At 48.4% G+C, this 19,323-nt stretch overlaps 1 protein-coding gene across 1 annotated transcript; it reads right to left on the bottom strand.

Moving 5' to 3' along the window:
• Window positions 1–842: 842 nt before the first annotated feature.
• UNC119B (unc-119 lipid binding chaperone B) lies at window positions 843–13,559 on the bottom strand. Its single transcript, XM_059894472.1, has 5 exons — window positions 13,286–13,559; window positions 10,629–10,742; window positions 6,610–6,742; window positions 6,309–6,481; window positions 843–4,396 (listed from the first exon to the last, which is right to left on the bottom strand). Exons 1-5 carry the CDS (start codon window positions 13,527–13,529, stop codon window positions 4,284–4,286), a joined length of 777 nt encoding a protein of 258 aa, XP_059750455.1. The 5' UTR covers window positions 13,530–13,559; the 3' UTR covers window positions 843–4,283.
• Window positions 13,560–19,323: the final 5,764 nt, after the last annotated feature.

Below are 19,323 nucleotides of genomic sequence, written 5' to 3'. Positions count from 1 at the left end.
GACCCACACGCCAAAAGTTCTGTCTTCCTTCAAGACCTTGCTCTGCTTCCTGCAGGAGATCTATTAAAAGATGCGGCAAAGTCTTTCAAATGTTACCTTGCACTTAAAAGAAATGCATTCTAAAGAAAGCCTCTAAATCCACAGTACTTTTACTGTCGTTGGCAAATGCTCCGAAGCTTCCTCACCTTTCATCACCCTACCTGGGCACCAGGAAGAAAAGAGCAAGAAGCAGGAGAAAGGGGAAAATAAGTGAGTGGTGTTTGTGGGCAGAGGCCAATAGACCTTCAGGTGCCACAGACCATCTAAACCAGACTTATTTTTAACTTGTATTGTTTGTGAGCTTAAACATGGTTGTAAGTTTTATATGAAAAGTATACAAGTTTTCCGAAAGAGACACAAATCAGAAGATGGTTGCAAGGGGCTGGATAGAGGGAGGGAACGGGCTGCAAACACCAGGCACTTGAGGGAACTTTCTGAGGTGATGGAAATGCCCTGTGTCATGATTGTGATCATGTATCCATTTGTCAAAACTCATCAAACTGTACTCTTAAATGAGGTGAATTTACTCTTAAATGAGGTATAGTTAAAACACACCTTAATGAACATGTTTTAAAAACATGTATATACATTTTTAATTCTCAAAGTACTCCATCAAAATGTAAAGCAAAAAATACCAAGCCTAAAGCTCAGTACTGTGCCCTTATCACCCTAGAAACCAGCTCTACTCATTAAAACAATATTTACAGAAAGGCCACGTAAAGAAACTCAGAGCCCACCCCTACTCCACACCTGCCCGCCCCGTGACCCAAGGGGCCCAGTCAGGAGACAAGAGAGGGTACGCGTACTGTGAAAATCTTTCTTTTATTACTGTCTCTTGTGGCAAAATAACATTTTATACAAATAAGTCACCTAGTTTACTTTGGACACAAAGACAATACAAACTGGAATGAGGACCTCAGGTGAAGGGGAAAGGGGAAGAAGGACAGACCAGGTCATTAACGTTTCTTACATTCTGTGAAAAATAGATATACAAGGAAAAAAATAGACTTTCACAAGTTCAGTGACTTTACATGATCCTTTGTGCAACAAGGGGTAAATCCACCTCCACCAGACCCTTCTTGTACCTAAGATGTCCTGTGACGCGGAATGTGAGAAACATGGTGATCTGACGATTGGGCTCCTACGCCAGGTACGGCAGCACCCTCTGCATCAGGGGTCCACACACACAGACGAGTCTGTGCTATGATTCTGAGAACTGTCCCCATTCCCCAACCTCACTGACATCAGAGTGACAACGGCCACCAGAAGAAAGGGACTTTACAGAGAAAAAAAAGAGAGTACCCTGGGAGCCTATCGAGGGTGGCAAGACACACTAAGGCAAGACTCACCCAATCTGCACATGAGACACAGCCTATTAAGTCCATTCCGGAAATGAGTCCCACTTCAACTGAAGAAACAAGCTGAAGATCCCCCCAGCTACTGCCACGTCAAGAATCTCCAGTCTCCGCATAGCCCCAACACCCCCAAATCACCGCTCCTATTTGAGAACTGGATGGCCCAAAGACTGTGAGGTCTTCAGGAAGGCCGACACGGCCCTGGAAAGTACTTTCCCTGCAAGACAGCTCTGAGCTAACACACGAGGAGAGGATGACCTACTTTATCCCAGGACTACTTTTAGTTATTTCCTCTGTTTACTCTTTAAAACATAGAATAAAATAAACCAGGATCTTCTTTGCAGCAGCTAAAAGGGCATCTTAGCCCAAAGGCTCCACAGGAAAAGAGAGTCGCTCTCCCAGGAGACCCTAGGCCAGAGGGACAGGAGCAAGACACGAGAGGGAGGGGTGCAGGCAGCAGGCCCCCTGGCGCCAGCTGGGCCTGTCTGCTGGAATGTGTTCCCTTCAGGAGCTGCCTGTCAGGTACCAGCTCTGAACAGAGGGCACGGTCTCCCCAGGCAGGTAGGTTTTTTCCTCCCATTTTACTGCCCACAGGTAACTGCTACCAATAGCCCAGACTCCTTAACAACATGGCCTCCTGATTCAACTTCTGATGAGTTCAGCTACTTTCAGAGAAGGTATGACTTGTATCCAGTTCGGATACAAAAGCTTGAATTTCAGACTTACCCTAGCTAACACCCCAGGGTGGTAATGCTTCTCAAGGTTTCCTGAGTAGCTAGACACAAGAATCCAGAGTCCCAGGTACAGAACACCAGACCTTCAGGAGCAGAAGATCGCAAATCCCTGTGCTGTTGGGCACAGACCAAGCACTTGGCCTCAAAACGGCCTCCAGTGAGACTAAAGCAAGCTCTTGGGAAGAGGATACAGCACTATTCAAGCCAGAATGCCTGCCTCCTCGGCCCTCTTCCCAGCAAAAGCTAACACTGCAGGTAAGAGACAGCCCACTAGCCTACAAGACGTGGTCTGCCTGGGACACATTTCCAAGACACACTCTACTCAGCAGAGTTCTGGGCAGCTCCAGAAACCACATCCTAGATAATAATTAAACATCAAATAGTAGAAAAACTCTCCCGACTGGGCTTCTGTCACAGAGAGAAGGGGTTATTCTGAAGCTCAATGAACACAAATCTGCTGAGGGAGCCCCAGTGAGAAACAGAAGGTGAAGAGGCAGTGCTGATGTCTGTCTGGCAGTGTATGGGATGGAGCCACACATAAGGCACCTGGATTTGCAGCCGACTCCAGTTCGGGGATTCACAGGTCTGGGGATGAGTAGCCCACCCTGCAGGGAACCCGGTCTCTTCCTCCCTCGGGGGTTGGGTGCAGTGCCAGCACACAGGGCTAACCAGGGTTTTCTCAGTGAGGAAGTTGCCAGCATCTGGCACAGCCCAGACTCTGGCCTGGCACAAAGCACTGGACCATGGTTCAAGGCCACTCACGCTCTAGAATGCAAACAGGGAGCAGCACTGGTCAGTGAGAGCACAGGAGCATCTGAGGCAAAGCGCTGGCCCTTCTCTCCCGGGCTCCACCTGGCCTTTCTCCCAAGCACCTAGGGAGACAGCTCTCCGGTCACAGATACCACGTACCTGGGCCCTTCCTACTGTGACCTTTCTAGCAATGCTAAACCCTGGCCGCAGCAACAGTCTATTCAGAGGGTCAGGAGTTTGGCCTGAGCACTTAAATCGCCCACACAGTCGGACAAGAGTAGGGAGCTGAAGCGCGGAGAGTCCATCCAGCAAGGGCCTGAGGGATGTGTGAGGAAGCTTTTTGAGAACATGTCTCTCTGATAGGCCACCTCAGCTGATTTCCCCCTTTCCCAACGCCCAAAACCATTCCAAGTGGCAGTCCAAAGGACCAGAATACACATTACCTTAGGTCCGACCGGCCAGGATGGTTCCAGGAACTACTTCAGTACAAAAGCAGGTACGACATGACCCAGATTAGCCCCAGGAGCCTGATTGATACTATCAGAAGTCTGGCCACACATCCTATATGCTGGGAACGCCACTGACATTTTAATAAAGCCTCCCCACAAGAAGCCTAGAGATAAGAAAGCAAAATACAATACGGCCTGCTCTGGCCTCGAGAGACACTACAGTTCCAAGAGCAAAACTGACACACTGTATTTCAGGAGAAACTCAGAAGTCAGGAGCCAGGAGAAGCGGAGCAAGCTCATCTTTCCTCTGGAAGGGGAACAGGAAGGCACTGGCAGGTTGAAACCTCAGTGGAGCCCCAGGAGGAGCAGCTGAGGATCCGCAAGTCAGACAGATAAGCGGCGCCCACGTAAGACAGATCCTTCAGTTCGGCAGCCTTGCCCACCCCAGTGCCTCAACTCCTGGCACCACTCCTTCCCTCTGCCCCCCCAGTTGGTTTAGGACGATGCACAGGCTGAGGTCAGAGCGTGCTGATGGCGACCCCGCAGGCGAGAGAGGAGTCTCAGCTTCCCACAGCACCCCTGAACCTACAGAAGAGCCTTCTCTCCCCGGCACGGCTGTGCCTGGAGAGACCCAGGCTCATCAGGACAACCCAGAGGAGCCATGACTACATGAAAATAAACTTTCTTTTTTTTATCTGGATTCCAGGAGCCTTATGCTAAGTTTTACTATAGTACCTCTGTGACCTAAAGGGCAGGGAAAAAAGGAAGAAAAAATACTGGGGAAGGAAACACAGCACTGCTTGGCACCTCTCTTGGAGCACAGGAAACTGCCACCCCAGCCTCGGCTTCCTGGGGCCAGGTTCCAGATGTGTGTCGACAGACCGCAGCTTCAACCACCTCCGTGCACCAGGACCTCGGGCCACAGCAAAGCACCTCCCCGTCCGCTCCTGCCACAGCTACTGGCCCCCGTTATAGGCATAGTCAGCCTTGTTGTGCATTATCAGCTTGTTGTCGACAAAGTAGAAGCTGTCAGAACGGGTCTCATAGGGATTTTCAATCATCAGACGAACTGCAAGTCAGGGAAAGGAAAAAAGCAAAGACTTATGTGTGAGTCTGCCCCATGGGCCAGGTGGGAAAAAACTTAGCATTCCCTCTAAAATTCGTAAGCCAGCGCTTCCTGAAAATGTGAGCACACACTGTCAGAATAATGAGGTCAGAATAGAGGGAGCCAGGCCTTGAGAGCTGGGGAGACCTGGGGACCACAGAGGCCCCCAAACTGAGCATGCTGTCCACTTCAACAGAAGGACGCAACCAGCTCTGGACCTGGCCCTCCGAGGCCATCGCCAGCCTGGTGCTCCGTCAGAACCCCAGGGAGAGGTGCTTGCCCGTTTGCCAACAAGCACCACAGCAGCCTATGGACTTGGTGCTTCTGGTCCCCACCTCTAGACACTCTGGTCCAAATTCAGAAAGCTGCGCCTCACTGTGCTCACGTCCCACAGGCAACCCTGACAACAAAGGAATCCCAGATGTGCACGGACGCAGGGGCACAAAGGGCAAGGAGCCTTCTCCAGAGATGGCTCGGGGTATTAACCTGCCAACAATCCAGCAAAGGGTGAGCTTGTCTTGGGATCCAGATTTAAATCTTCTGTTTGTTCAGGCAGTTGCCCCGACCTCTTTAACCATAACTGGAGAGTCGAGAGAACTGCGAGTCACTGCCTCTGGCTGGTTCTGAGTCAATGGTCACAGGCTATTCTGCATCCTCTGGAGGAAATGCTGCTGCTGACCACAGTTCTCAAGAGGCGAGCTGACTGCTTCAAGTTCTTTGAACTCAGCCAGGCCAGAGTCATTTAGTTCATATCCAGAGTACTGACCCCCACGCTCCTTTAGCTTATTTGGCTTCAAGAAGAAAAAGTTACATGGCCTTAGATAAAAACTTGAAATACTGTATATAATCTTTTCTCACAAGTATCTACATATTCCAGCCCAGCCTGGGGAGTGGGCTTCAAACGAGGATCCTAACAGTTGATGCGGTCATCAACGCCCTGCCCACTTCTCAGCAATCCTCACTTTACCTGGGAACAGTACTGCTGCACCAGTCAAGAATACCTGTCAGAAAATGACAATTTTAAGGACCTGGGATTCTGAGAAAATTGGTCGGTGTATGTAGACCTTCCCCAACGATCCAACTAAACTCCACCACTACTCACAGGATCCCACTCACATCCTGATTGCTCTAGAACAACCTTCCCTAATTCCTCACAGGGGATGCTAATGTGAGAGGGCCAGACTGAAGCCATGGGAATACACAGCCTGTTCTTCCTCTGTCACTCAGTCCACCTCCTCCCCGGCCCAGCCTTCTCCCTCCGGTGCCTTCCCCAGTTCTTCCTCCCCAGAACTACAGGATGACTCTTCCTCAGACACTGCTGCCCTCATGCCACTCCTTCTGCTCCAGAACCTCTAACAGCTTCCTAGAGCCTGCTGCATCTACTCTAACAGTTTTATCTAATTAACCTTCTACCTGAAGAGAATGAGAAAGAGGTAGTCCTCAGGACTAGAATTCTACTTAGCCCACAGTTTCCCATGTAGTTCTGATTAGGGAAAAAGCAAAGGGCTAAAGGAGTGCCGAGCAGGAGCCGGTGACTAGAACACAGTGAAACCATGACTGGCCGTGTATCAAATTGGACTCCCAGGGACTGTCAGGGGCCTCCTCTTATCTCCCTCAGCCACTCTCTTCCCCGCAGCAGGCATCTAAAAGGGATGGCCTGTATTAAAACCTTCAGTGCTCCCACGCAGGCAGAGTCAGAGTTTGAAACATGAGACAGGAGCAATAGGAAACGAGAAGCCTGAGGTCAAAAGACTAGAGACGCATCATGTCCCTATTTCTCTGCAAATGAGGTAGTTGGACTAGATGGATTTCATTTCAAGGTCTGTTCCTCTAGCCTGAAGAATCCAGAATGTTGTGAAAGTCAGGGGATACGTACTGACATCCTCAGAAAGCTGGGGAAACTCATAGATATGTTCACAAGTGTTCCTACTGCTGGGGATGCAGAAGCCGAAATCAAAGTCAAAGTTTTTCAGCAGGCGTTCCCGGAAATAGTGCCGTTCGATCATCCGGAAGTTTGACACAGGTTTGTCTCCCACCGTGAACTCCACCCTGCAAAATAAATCTCTGTGAGCCTGACTTTGCCTCCTCCCTCCTCTAAAGCCAACCCCAAACCCAACGGAGAACATTCTTCTCTGAACCAGAAGAACGTCCTCCCTTCAGGAAATGCTGGTACTCACGTGGCGCCCACAGTGCGGAGGCGGAGAAATGCTGGTGTGAACTGATAGCGGACGAAGCGGCCCGCACTGACATCCACATCTCCACCTGCCGCCTCCTCCTCCTCCTCCTCCTCCTCCTCCTCCTCCTCCTGGTCTGCAAGAGCACACGGAAGCTGAATCACCATCTCGGCAAAGAGCACAACCGATCAGCAGTACCGACACCGACACCGACACCGACACCGACACCGACGTGGCAGGGCAGCCAGTACTCACTGAGCACCTGCTGTAATTCCAGGCCCCGTGCTGCACGCCTCACAGGATCCTCACAACAGCCCTGTAGGTGTTGCCTTCATTTTATCTCCACTTTACAGACCAGGAAGCTCAGACTCAGACAGATTAGCTTACGTGTCCAAAGTCCCCCAGATATAGGCAGACCTCAGAGAGATTGCGGGTTCAGTTCCAGACCACCATGATAAAGTGAGTCACATGAAATTTTTGGTTTCCCAGTGTATACAAAAGTTATGTTTACACTTTACTATAATCCATTAAGTATGCAATAGCATTATGTCCAAAAATAACAATGCACATGGCTTAATTTAAAAATAATGCTGCTATATTCAATATCCTATAATAAACCATAATGGAAAAGAATATGAAAAAATATACATATGTACAACTGAATCACTTTGCTGTACACCAGAAAATAACACAACACTGTAAATCAACTATACTTCAATAAAAAAATTTTTTTTTAAATGCTGTTGAAAACAATGGAGCCAATAGACTTATTCAATGAAAGGTTGCCACGAACCCTCAGTTTGTAAAGAACACAATATCTGCGAAGCACAGTAAAGTGAAGCACAATAAAATGAGGTACGCCTGGGCTTCCCTGGTGGCGCAGTGGTTGAGAGTCCACCTGCCGATGCAGGGGACACGGGTTCAAACCCTGGTCTGGGAGGATCCCACATGCCGCGGAGCGGCTGGGCCCGTGAGCCATAATTGCTGAGCCTGCGCGTCTGGAGCCTGTGCTCCGCAACAAGAGAGGCCGCGATGGTGAGAGGCCCGCGCACTGCGATGAAGAGTGGCCCCCGCTTGCCACAACTGGAGAAGGCCCTCGCGCAGAAACAAAGACCCAACACAGCCATAAATAAATAAATAAAAATTAAAAAAAAAAAAAAAAATGAGGTACGCCTGTAGTAAATGGAGGGAGCAGGGATGTGAATCCGGGTCCATCAGACTCAAGGCCTGTTCTTAAACAATCAGCTGTTTGCCTTTTACATAATTTGGGGCCTTGGGCCATATCCTAACGGTGATGCCTGAAACACCAGCGGGGTGGCCGTGACGTTGTCTCTGCTATACAGACCAGGTCTGCTGTTGACCCAGTTAAAGTGCTTGCTGCTAACCAAAAGAATAAGGCTATAAAAGTTGAAACTATTCAAAAGGCACCTTCAAAGAATGCAAAAATTTCTGACACAGCAAAGACAAATCCCTAGAAATAATATTTCTATTTAAATGGAAGACACTGACCTATAGCCTTGGGGTACTGCACTTCCTTGGACTAATGCCTATTCCAGGCCATACCAGGCCCAACACTCTGAGCACCTGGGAAAAGGTGAAGCAGATGGGCCATGAACGAACATGTGAGACCTGAGAGGGTCCACAAGAGTAACGACGGGCTCTGGTCTAGTCCACTCCTGAACCCAGGAATGAAAGATTTGTAAAATGAATCAGAGAACAATCTAATGTAAACAAGGAGTTAGTTCTCTCTCTAGTAGCTACAGCCACCCAATATCCAGCAAAGGTATTTTTTCCAGTTCTAGGCTGAACATAGGTGCAGTAAAAGAGGAGTCTTTTTTAGCATCAAACATCTCTGCCTGTGACAAGCCCAAGAGGAGCTGGGCAACCAGACTGAATAGGGGTTCAAAGCCAGAGACTCCACAGCCCTGGCTCCAACAGTGGGATTCAAAAAGGATCAGACCAAACCTTCTCAGGGATTCGAACTCATCAGAACAAGTGCTGTAGGAGGGCACTGAATCAGTGTGTGCGTATTCTTAGTGAATCAAGATCCTTAAAGGTAAAGACTGGATGGGTTGTAAATCAAGGCATTTTTACAGTATCTGCAGCTGACCTTCTTCTTGAGATTTAGTTTTATACTGAAATGACTATTCTGAGCCCAGTCTCATCCAAATCCATACACCTGAAGTAGCCCTGGGGTCCTGGGAACATCTTAAGTACTAGGACCTGTGGCTTAGAGATACGAACAGCACAGACCCAGGAAGCTGGCTGGCCCTGACCCTCCCAATACAAGATTTAAGTACCCACAAGCTTGAGCCTTTAAATTTTTTTTTTAAATATTTATTTATTTATTTATTTATTTATTTATTTATGGCTGTGTTGGGTCTTCGTTTCTGTGCGAGGGCTTTCTCTAGTTGCGGCAAGTGGGGGCCACTCTTCATCGCGGTGCGCAGGCCTCTCATTATCGCGGCCTCTCTTGTTGCGGAGCACAGGCTCCAGAAGCGCAGGCTCAGTAATTGTGGCTCACGGGCCTAGTTGCTCCGCGGCATGTGGGATCTTTCCAGACCAGGGCTCGAACCCGTGTCCCCTGCATTGGCAGGCAGATTCTCAACCACTGCGCCACCAGGGAAGCCCGCTTGAGCCTTTAGGCGCCCTGGTCAGTACTAGATTATGACAGCATAAAGAATACTGGGTGGTGAGACTTCCCTGCTGGTGCAGTGGTTAAGAACCCGCCTGCCAATGCAGGGGACACGGGTTCGAGCCCTGGTCCAGGAAGATCCCACATGCCGTGGAGCAACTAAGCCCGTGCACCACAACTACCGAGCCTGCGCTCTAGAGCCCGTGAGCCACATCTACTGAGCCCATGTGCCACAACTACTGAAGCCCGCACGCCTAGAGCCCATGCTCCACAACAAGAGAAGCCACCGCAATGAGAAGCCCGCACACCGCAACGAAGAGTAGCCCCTGCTTGCCGCAACTAAAAGCCCGCGTGCAGCAACGAAGACCCAAAGCAGCCCAAAAATTAATTAATTAATTAATTAATTAATTAATTTTTAAAAAAGAATACTGGGTGGGGTGAGGAGACCAGTGCTCTAGCCTTGGCTGTATAATTAACCTGAGCTGAGACTTTTTCGTGAAAGCATTTTGACTTATCTGGGTTACTAACAGCTGTCTTACCGAATTTACAGGCTCTTTCTGAATAGCAAATCAGATAAGAAAAGCTTGGCAAAAAGAGTCATCAACACAGACCATGGCTGATACTCTGAAGGACTATCTAGGCTGGTGTTCTAGTAACTAACTCCAGGGGGTGCTCCATTTCCAGTGATGTGCTCCAAAGACCTACGTGTGGTCCCCTGGTCAGAAATGAATCACCCTGGAACTGCATCACAAGCACAGGAAGTGTCTATTCAAAGCTACCTTAAGGGGTCCCAAGTAGATGAGTTCACAGGTCTGGGCCTTCTGTTCATCCAGAAAATGGCGGACATTAAAGTCCAAACTAGGACTTACTGGGAAATCTGAGACACTATTTAAAGAAAAGGGCGTGAGAAGACACTGCCTCATGGTCTGGACTGGAATCCTCCGTATCACCCTTCCAGAGTGTCCCCAGGACTCAAGGTTCAGGTACGCTTCCTCATTGGAGTTTAATTTCAAGGATTCCTTTCCTAAGTGGAGGCAACATGGTAAGATCAAAGGGCAGAGGACCTTAGGAAAGTCACCTGGAAATTCTGGGCCTCAGTTTCCTTATCTGTAAAATAAGGATAATAACCCCTCACAGAGGTGTGAGGATTACATGAACTGATGTAAACAGAAAGATGTGGGACACAGTGACCGGCGCAGAGTAGATACTCAACAAACATCAGCCTCTCAGCACAGCTTCAAGCCAACAGGCCCACAGGCAGGCTTCAGGAGGCGACTGGAAGCAGGCCGCCGGAGTCTGTGACACAGGACGCAATGGCACACAAAAACTCAAGCGTGAAAGACCTTTTCTCCAACTGTCAAGTGGCTACTGCAATACTAAGGCCTACCTGACACACAAGGTTTGGCAATCTCAAAAAGCACTGTCCCGGTCTCCAAATCTCGAATTTTGAAGCGTGTGAAATCAATACTGTAGACGTTGTCTTCGGGTTTACATAAATAATCTGAAAATGAGAGAGAGAGACCAATGCCGTTAAATAATCCTCCAAATCTACCATTTCTTTCTCAAGTTTTGAAGCAAACTCAGGTTTTTTTCTTACACAATTCACTTAAAATACACCGCAAAACTTCCTTTTATGTTATAAGCAAAAGTTGTGTGGAGAGAATTAGGGGATCCAAGAAAGAAAAAAAGTGCATGGGCTTGTGTGGATGAAAGATTACTGTAACACTTTAGAAATAGGGATGGTAAAAGGGGATTTCTTCGGAAACACTTCAAAAATGGCCTATAAACCTTTCATCGGATATCACAACAGGATAGAATTTTTTTTAGAAATCCATTTTAAAACATTTATGCTGATCTAATGGCTAATATGGTGCATGTTTGCTGACCGTATCACAAAGCACGGATCAGCAAACTTTTTCTGTAAAGGGTCAGATGATGAATAATTTAGGCTTTGAGGCCACACAGTCACTATCACAACTACTCTGTCGCTGTAGCACAAAGGCAGCCACAAACATGGAAATGAATGGCGTGGCTGTATTCTAATAAAACTATTTATAGACACGAAATACAAATTTTATATAACCATGTGTCCCAAGACTTTTTTTTTTTTTTTTCCAACCATTTGAAAAGGTAAAAACCACTCTTAGCTTGTGGGCTGCACAAAACCAGGTGGTGGGCCATACCTACCCAGGCAGCAGGACAGATCTGCTGTGGAGGGCGTGAGGCCAAAGTGAAGTAGAGCCCCCAAAAACCTGATCAACTAATCAAAACAGTACTGATCAAAGACAATTTCATTGATTTCTTTCTATCATGACTCCTGAGAGCATCTTCTCCACAACTCACTTTGGCACTTTATCTTATACTGCCTGCTTGTGTTAGTTGTTTCATGTTTTACAAGCTGACTCTCCAATAAGATGGCAAACTTGAGAGCTACTGATTATTCTGTAACTCCCAAAAGTGCTGAGATTGGTTCTGCACCTTTAGAGGGGACTCAATAAATAACTTGCTGAACGGAACAGATTTTAAGACGAGTAAAAAATCCAGAGGTCACCAAGCTGACTTGTGACTTTCTCCAATAAGCTGCTGAGGTGTGTTTGAGCAATGGCACCAAGCTCAAGTTCCTGCACAGGACCTGAGTGCTCTCCTAGAATGCCGCTTAGGGCCAGGCATTAGAGTGGCCTAATTCACGTTTGGTATCAGGAGAAAGCATGGGGTGAGAAAGGTGAGGTGGTGAGCATTTCCGTACCTTCAGAGCCCCAAATGAAATCTGGGTCAGAACAGAAGCAGCTTTTTCACAATGTTTCTATGAAACAGAATAGCAAGACCTTCTAAAGATATACTCAGGCATGCAAAGGACAGTCCCAACCCAAAAAGTGATGGAAAATGGGGATATGAAAATACCCAGACTCAAATTAAAGCTACTTTATGAGATGGGAATTCCCTTTCATACAGGCTGGACCAAGGCCTATCCCCCCAAACTGTCATTCTCAAATCACTGGGACGGCCTCCATCTCCCTGAGGGACACCTGAGCACCCCTGGGCTGCCGACTAAAGTAATTCAGCAGATAATAGGACGGCAGCCTTTCATCCATCAAGGGAGTGCTGGTGCTTCAACGTTAGAAGTGTGGAGGACAGGGCCGGCTGGGCAAGCAGGGTCTAACCAACTGACTGCAAACTCTTAGGGGGAAACAGCAGCAAGAAAAAGGGCATCAAGTCAGGGGTTGGCCTGGAAAAGAACAGAAAAGAGGAAAACCAGGACAGGGGGTGAGCTATATATTTCTCCCCACCCCTCATACTATCAATGAAAAGGTGTAGGACGGTTGCATTTTATGCAAGAAATGCATCTCTGACACCCCGACATATTCTTAATTCACTGGAACAAGTGTCAAAAGCAGGATTCACATTTTGGTTTTGTTCGTGAACTGAAACTTTATTAATATTTTTTTTAATGCGGCACGAAATGCCACGGCAATGTATTTGAGGGAGGAGGAGCCCACCTGCACACAAAGGGGCAACGCTAGGGGCCCAAAGAGGTAGGGAGCCAAGGCAGGCTGGAAAGGGGGCGGGGCTCTCAGGGGCCGGAGGGGAGGGAAAGGCAGAGAAAGCAGCTAGGGTAGGGGTCTGGGCTGGCAGAGGGCGGCAGAAGCTGGCTGTAGACAGGTTGAGGGGGCCTAGCTGGGCAGGAACTTCACTGATAGCTGGTGGGCAGCGGCCCACTTCCCAGGGTCAGGAGGATCCGGTTAAGCCAAGGCGGGTCTTCACCCAAACAGATGCAGCTGAGGAGGAGAACGGCCGGGCCTGAGGGCTCAGCGGGGACGGGCCACAGGGAAGCCTGGCGTGGCCGGACTCAGAGGAGGGCAGTCAAGCCCCAGGAGAAACCCTCCCGACCAGGTCTAGGTGAGTGTGGGCAGCGCGGCCCGGCCGGCCGGGGGCGCCTGGGTGGACACTCTGGGCCGGCCGAGCGGCAAGCGGCCGGCTCCGCTTAAGGCTACAAGGGGCCCGGGGACCGGCGCGAGGGGAGGGCGCGGCCGGCCCCGCACTTACTCTCTGTGACCCGGCTGAGGCGCAGGACGTGCTCGGGCCGGATGGTGTCCAGAGCCAGCAGCTCCTGCTCCGTAACCGCTGCCCCGATGCCGTCGTCGGCCGCGCGGTGGGGCGCCTGCCGCCGCGCCTTAAGCCTGTTCAGGACGCCGCCGCCAGCCTTCTTCTTCTCCTCCTTGCCAGTCACCAGCCCCCCGGGCCCAGCCACCGACCCCACGGCCGCAGCCTTAGAATTCGACCCGCTCATCGCTCCGCCGCCAAGATGGCCGCCGCCTCCGCAGCCGTAACTATGGAGAGCGGGGGCGGGGCCGGGCCTGTGTGGGCGGGACCTGCGGGCCGCGTCGCTAGCGCCCTCCCGCCAGCGTTGGTCCAGCCAGGTGGCTGGCACCTTAGCACTCCAGATTCTCCATCAGGCCCCCGAGGTCACCCCAGATGTCTAAAAAAATATTCCGTACAGTGAAATGACTTTCCATCACATAAAATGTAGACGAGGCATCTTGAGAAAATGTTTTTTCATCTGTAGTCTAGAAGGTAAGACAGTTCTTGCTATGCAAAGGCAGCTTTCCAATTAGATTGCCATTTCTAAACCGTACTGTGTCAGGCTTTGGGCTAGACGTTGGGCTGGGCTACAGGGAATATAAGAATACGAAAGAGGGGGGGATTGAGTCTGCTGTATTCACCACTGTATTCAGGCTGTCTAGCTAATGCCTGACACATGGTAGGTGCTAAATGATGATCGAATGAATGAATGAGTGAAGGAAGGCCTGAACAGCACCGGGCTATGGAGGAGCTCCCACTTTGTTGGGGAAGACTGTGAGGTACACAACTCATCATGTGGCCCTTCCTGTAGACCAGCCCAGTAAGTATGAATGAACCAGAAGACAAAACAGACTGCTAATTGCTGCAGCAGAGGTCCTACCAGAGTACACAGGAGGGGTCTAGGGGGTAGGGGAGAGGCTTCAGGGGTGACAGCTGCACTGAGCCATGGAAATTAACCATGATTTCAAGGACTGGAGGAGGTGAGTGGGAGGGGGGAGGACACTGCCCTCTTATACCCCAAGTGGCTCCTTCTCTAGAGATTCTGGATCCACACTCTTCTCTGTTGGAGGCTTGGGCCTGACTGATGCAAAGTGTGTCTGCTAGGTTGATGTCACCTCATAGATAGATTCAGGCCGAAGTGAAACTCTACCCCTCTCCCCACTGGTCAGCCTCAAAGCCTTGATTTATGCAGGACTTGCTGGATCCCTCTCATCCGATATGAGGGGTTTGGGCATGGCTGACAGGCCTCGCCTGTTTCCTGGACAAAATCCAAACCTGACTCCACCTCAGCTGCCCAGCCTGGTGGAACAGTATGTGGCCAAGTTCCTATCTAAATGCCGTCCTGTCTTTGAGAGATTACCACCCGGGGGGAGACTTCCCAAACTGTTCAGGGAAATTTTAAGATGTGTACAAGAATTACACATTTGCACACTGCAATTTCCCTTTGCAAACAATTCTTTTTAAACTACTCAGCAGTAAGTGGTTACTGAAGAATTTCCAGAACTCTTAATATGCTACTTGATTGTGAATCACCAAGAAGGGAGTTTAGCATGGAGCCATTTCCCACAATTACTTGCTCACTGAACATTTGTTCTCAGAGCACCAGGACTAGAGTTACCTGGATCCCAGCTTTTCTCTTTTTAGGGATGATAACAAACGTATTGACCCGTTTACCTGCAATTCCACATCCGGGAATTTAGCCTACATGTATGCACGAAGATGTTTACTGCAGGAACATTTGTAACACTGAAAAATTACAATAAGTTACAGTTGCACCCATTCATGTTATGCAGTTGTTAAAAAGAATGAGATCCATCTCTACTTACTAGTATGGAGAGATCTCAAAGACAGATAGTTTGGGGGGGGGGGGCGGGGAACAAGGCACATAATCCCATTTGTTTAAAATTTGAAAGTATATGAATATTTCTATCTGTAACTACACGGGAAGGGGTTTGGATATGCACTAGAGTTAAGTGAGGTTCCCTTGGGGGAGGAGAGTATTGGAAGGGATTAAAGGGGGATATATTCACTTTTGACACTCTTTAGAGCTACTTCTATACTATTTTATCACAACAAGCATATGATCATGGGCTGCTTGTATATCTTTAAATAAATAAATAAATAAAAATAACTAACTAACTTAGGATCTGTGTCTGGAAGGCAGACTCTAAGTCAAAGTAGCCTTATTATAATCTCTTAAAATTTAAAAGCCACCTCAAACTTGATCACTTTTTTCGGCTCAAAAATTTTTAAATAAATACTGCCATATAAGGGAGTTGAGGCCTGTACTCTCTCTGATCACTACCTACAAACTCTGGTTAAAAAGCAAAAGATTATGTCTTTAGGAGAATAAAAAACACAGAGAAAGAAAGGAAAAATATCTATAAATATTCCTTTTTAAGAAGGAGTAGGAAAAATTAGGGCCGTAACCTCCAATCTGCCTCTGCCTCTCCTCACCAAATCTTTCTAAGGTATGTCAAAAGGCTCTTTAAAAAAAAAGTTTTCTGAAAAGTACATATACTAATTCCCTGTTGGGTGGAAAAAGAAAAATAGAGATTGACTGCATGAAATAGCAACCCCAATGTCTCCCTTGGCCAGACATGGGAAGACTGGAGTGGAAAGGCTGGCCTCCCTTTCACCGCAGCTTCGTGCTCTTCAAGCCCCTCTCCTTACGCTGGTTATTTTCCTCACGGTAAGAGGTGTGACAGTGGCTGTTTTCCAGGGCAGTCCCAGAGTTGCCAGGCAGTCTGCCTCCAATCAGGCCAGGCAGGTGGGGCCCAGAGCTGGTGCAGCCAAGGTAAGCAGGACATCAGAGGGCTTTTTTCTGCCAAGGCAGGGAAGTTCAGTCCTCCTTCCTGCTGCCTCCCTAAAGGTGGCATCCACCGAATCAGCAAGTCGTGGCTGGGACTGCAGGCAGGCCTTGTGGTCTGGGAAACTGAGAGCTAGTGATTTCCCTAGTACCCAAGTCACTTCTCTCCCTGGCTGAGGGCTGTTTTTTAAAAGCATTAATTTATTATTTATATCCCACCTGTTTCCAAAAAGGATTCGTGGCGTATTCCAAAGTCGTACAGCACAAGACTGGTGGGTGGAAATTCACATAGCCTTGCTGAGGGCAGAACTTTCAAAATTTTAAGTGCATATACTGTTTTTCGTTTTGTTTTGTTTTGTTTTTGGCCGCGCTGTGCAGCATGCAGGATCTTAGTTCCCCAAGCAGGGACTGAATCCGCACCCGCTGCAGTGGAAGCGCAGTCTTAACCACTAGACTGCCAGGGAAGTCCGCGCATATAGTTTGATTCAGTAATTCCTTAATGGAATTCTAAAGGCACACTTGCACATGTGCAAAATAAATATATTATGTAAATATGTGTGCATGTACACATAAATATATATACATATAAAATGAAAGATATACACCAAAGATAATACACCTGTATATCCTCTAGGGATTAAAGAGGTAGGACTAAGAAAGATGAGTTTTCACATTCTGCACCCCAAATAAATTTTTTTTTTAATATTTTATTTATTTATTTATTTTTGGCTGTGTTGAGTCTTCATTGCTGCGTGTGGGCTTTCTCTAGTTGCGGTGAGCAGGGGCTACTCTTCATTGTGGTGCGCGGGCTTCTCATTGCGGTGGCTTCTCTTGTTGCAGAGCATGGGCTCTAGGTGCGTGGGCTTCAGTAGTTGCAGCACGCAGGCTCAGTAGCTGTGGCTCGTGGGCTCTAGAGTGCAGCTTAGAAGTTGTGGCGCACGGACTTAGCTGCTCTGTGGCATGTGGGATCTTGCTGGACCAGGGCTTGAACCTGTGTCCCCTGCATTGGCAGGCGGATTCTTAACCACTGAGCCACCAGGGAAGTCCCCCGATTTTTAAAATGTACTTATGCACTTTGTATCACTAAGTCTTAAAAGATTACTTTCTTTTTAGAGAAAGAATAATATAATGAACCTCCACGTAACCATCACCCAGCTTCTTCAGTTATCTACATTCAAAAGGTTCCTTCTTAAAAGTAGTACATCATGACGTTAAGAGCACAGGCTTTGCGGTTAGACAGAGCTAAGTTCCAGCCTCACTCTGCCACTTACCAGCTATGTGACTTTGGGCAGGTCATTTATGCCCTCTGAGCCTACGTTTTCTTATTTATAAGTCAGGCTAGTCACTGGTCTTTCCTAGGGTTGTAAAGAGGAGATGAGGGTTTCCCTGGTGGCGAGTCCTGGTCCGGGAAGATCCCACATGCCGTGGAGCAACTAAGCCTGTGCGCCACAACTACTGAGCCTGCGCTCTAGAGCCCACTAGCCACAACTACTGAGACTGCGTGTCACAACTACTGAAGCCCACGCGGCTAGAGCCCGTGCTCCGCAACAAGAGAAGCCACCGCAATGAGAAGCCCACGCACCGCAACGGAGAGTAGTCCCCGCTCGCCCCAACTAGAGAGAGCCCGTGTGCAGCAACGAAGACTCAACGCAGCCAAAAATAAATAAATAAAATAAATTTTTAAGACAGGAGATGAAAACAGCAATGAAAAGCATTCTGCTGGCGCCAGGGAGAGTGTTTCATGAATGGTCGCTATGACAATACATTTAAGTGGCCTCTTCCTCCAGGAGCCCTCCGCTGAGGGCAGCCACCCTGCGCAGGGAGAAGCATGGAGCTGGATTGGAAAGTGCGGTGACCGAAAAGAACAGTCAAGTCAAGAGCAGAGAGGAAATGAGCTGGGGACCAAGGCTTGAGGAAGCAACAGACGGAGTCAAGTAGAAGCCATAAGAAAACCCAGGAGAGGGAGTCTTAGGACAAGGCCCAAGCCAAAAAGTAAGTGGGGTTATTTTTCACTAATATAAGTGGTTAGCAACAAACAAAACTAAGACTCTTGGGCCAGAGTACCGCAGTGAGGTGCCTACCATCTCAGGTTGCTAGAGAGCAGAGGCCTGCCCACTCCACACCTCTGTGCTTCACCTCTGTTCTGCCTTGACCCCTCACCATTGCTATGGCAACAGGCTTTCCAGTAAATGTTGGAAAAACTCATCTCTCTTCCTCTATGGGGAGTGGAGGGGCATGGGGTACTAAGTATGGAGAAAGGTCCGACACACCGGCTCCAGCTAACTGAGAGCCTGATTTCCTTAGTGAGATTAACATCTGGACCCAAGAGTGGTTTAACCCAACCCCTCGCACTTGGCCCAAGATCTTCTGTCAGACAATTTTCCTCCCTGCGAGTCCTTAGAGCAGGGCTTCTTCAGGTCTCTTCCCCATTTGGCAGCTCATGGGAAGCTACCTGAAATAGTAACAGCCAAGTCTAAATTAGTAAAGAACTCCAGTTATGGGTGGGTTCAAGCTAAGAATGAGGCTCTGTGGGCCTCCTGGCTTATTTGGGCCCTGAGAACAGACTCCATCCACACAGGCTTCATTCTTGGAGCTGAGCGCTGAATTCTGCCCTTCAAGGGATAACTGAGGGAGGCAGGCCAAGCTCTCCGTCCCATTCCCCAAACCAGCAGCCTCCATTCCTGCTTGGAGAAACGCAGCACATGGCATCAGCGGGGAGTGGAAGGCTGGAGAGAATAATGATTAAGAGCAAGAGTCCTGATGTAAAACCTCAGTTCTGCCTTTTGCTGGCTGTGTGGTCTTCGGCAAGTTGCCTCACCTCTTAAAGGTGAGTACCAGCTGGTTTGTTGAAGATTAAACAGAGATAACATCTGTAAAACTGCTTGGCCTTGTGCCTGGCCCATTTCAAAGGCTCAATAAAAGATATCTGTAATTATTATTCTTATAGCCTTAGAAAGATCATGGGCTTTGCAGACAAATAGACTGGGTTTGAATCCTGGCTTGATCATTTACTGACTAGCCTGGGGTAAATTACTAAAGTTTTTTGAGCTTCATGTTCCTCAGCTATAAAACGTGACGGATAAATTATAGGAAAAAAAAAAATCCTTCCTGCTCTTTCTGCCCCTTCCCTTGTCAACACTGACAACACATCAGAAAAGGAGAAAGCAGAGAAAACCGTCCCGTGGCTTAGTCT

This window comes from Balaenoptera ricei, chromosome 14 (genome assembly GCF_028023285.1).
Source record: "Balaenoptera ricei isolate mBalRic1 chromosome 14, mBalRic1.hap2, whole genome shotgun sequence".
Lineage (NCBI taxonomy): Eukaryota > Metazoa > Chordata > Mammalia > Artiodactyla > Balaenopteridae > Balaenoptera > Balaenoptera ricei.
This window is presented reverse-complemented; position numbering and strand designations above follow the sequence as displayed.

Coding starts and splice junctions, on each gene's coding strand:
- UNC119B (XM_059894472.1), bottom strand. CDS start 13,529: ATGAGCGGGTCGAATTCTAAGGCTGCGGCCGTGGGGTCGGTGGCTGGG. Junction 10,743..13,285: donor CCTCAGCCGGGTCACAGAGA/GTAAGTGCGGGG, acceptor TCTCATTTTCAG/ATTATTTATGTAAACCCGAA. Junction 6,743..10,628: donor TGCCAAACCTTGTGTGTCAG/GTAGGCCTTAGT, acceptor GTGCTCTTGCAG/ACCAGGAGGAGGAGGAGGAG.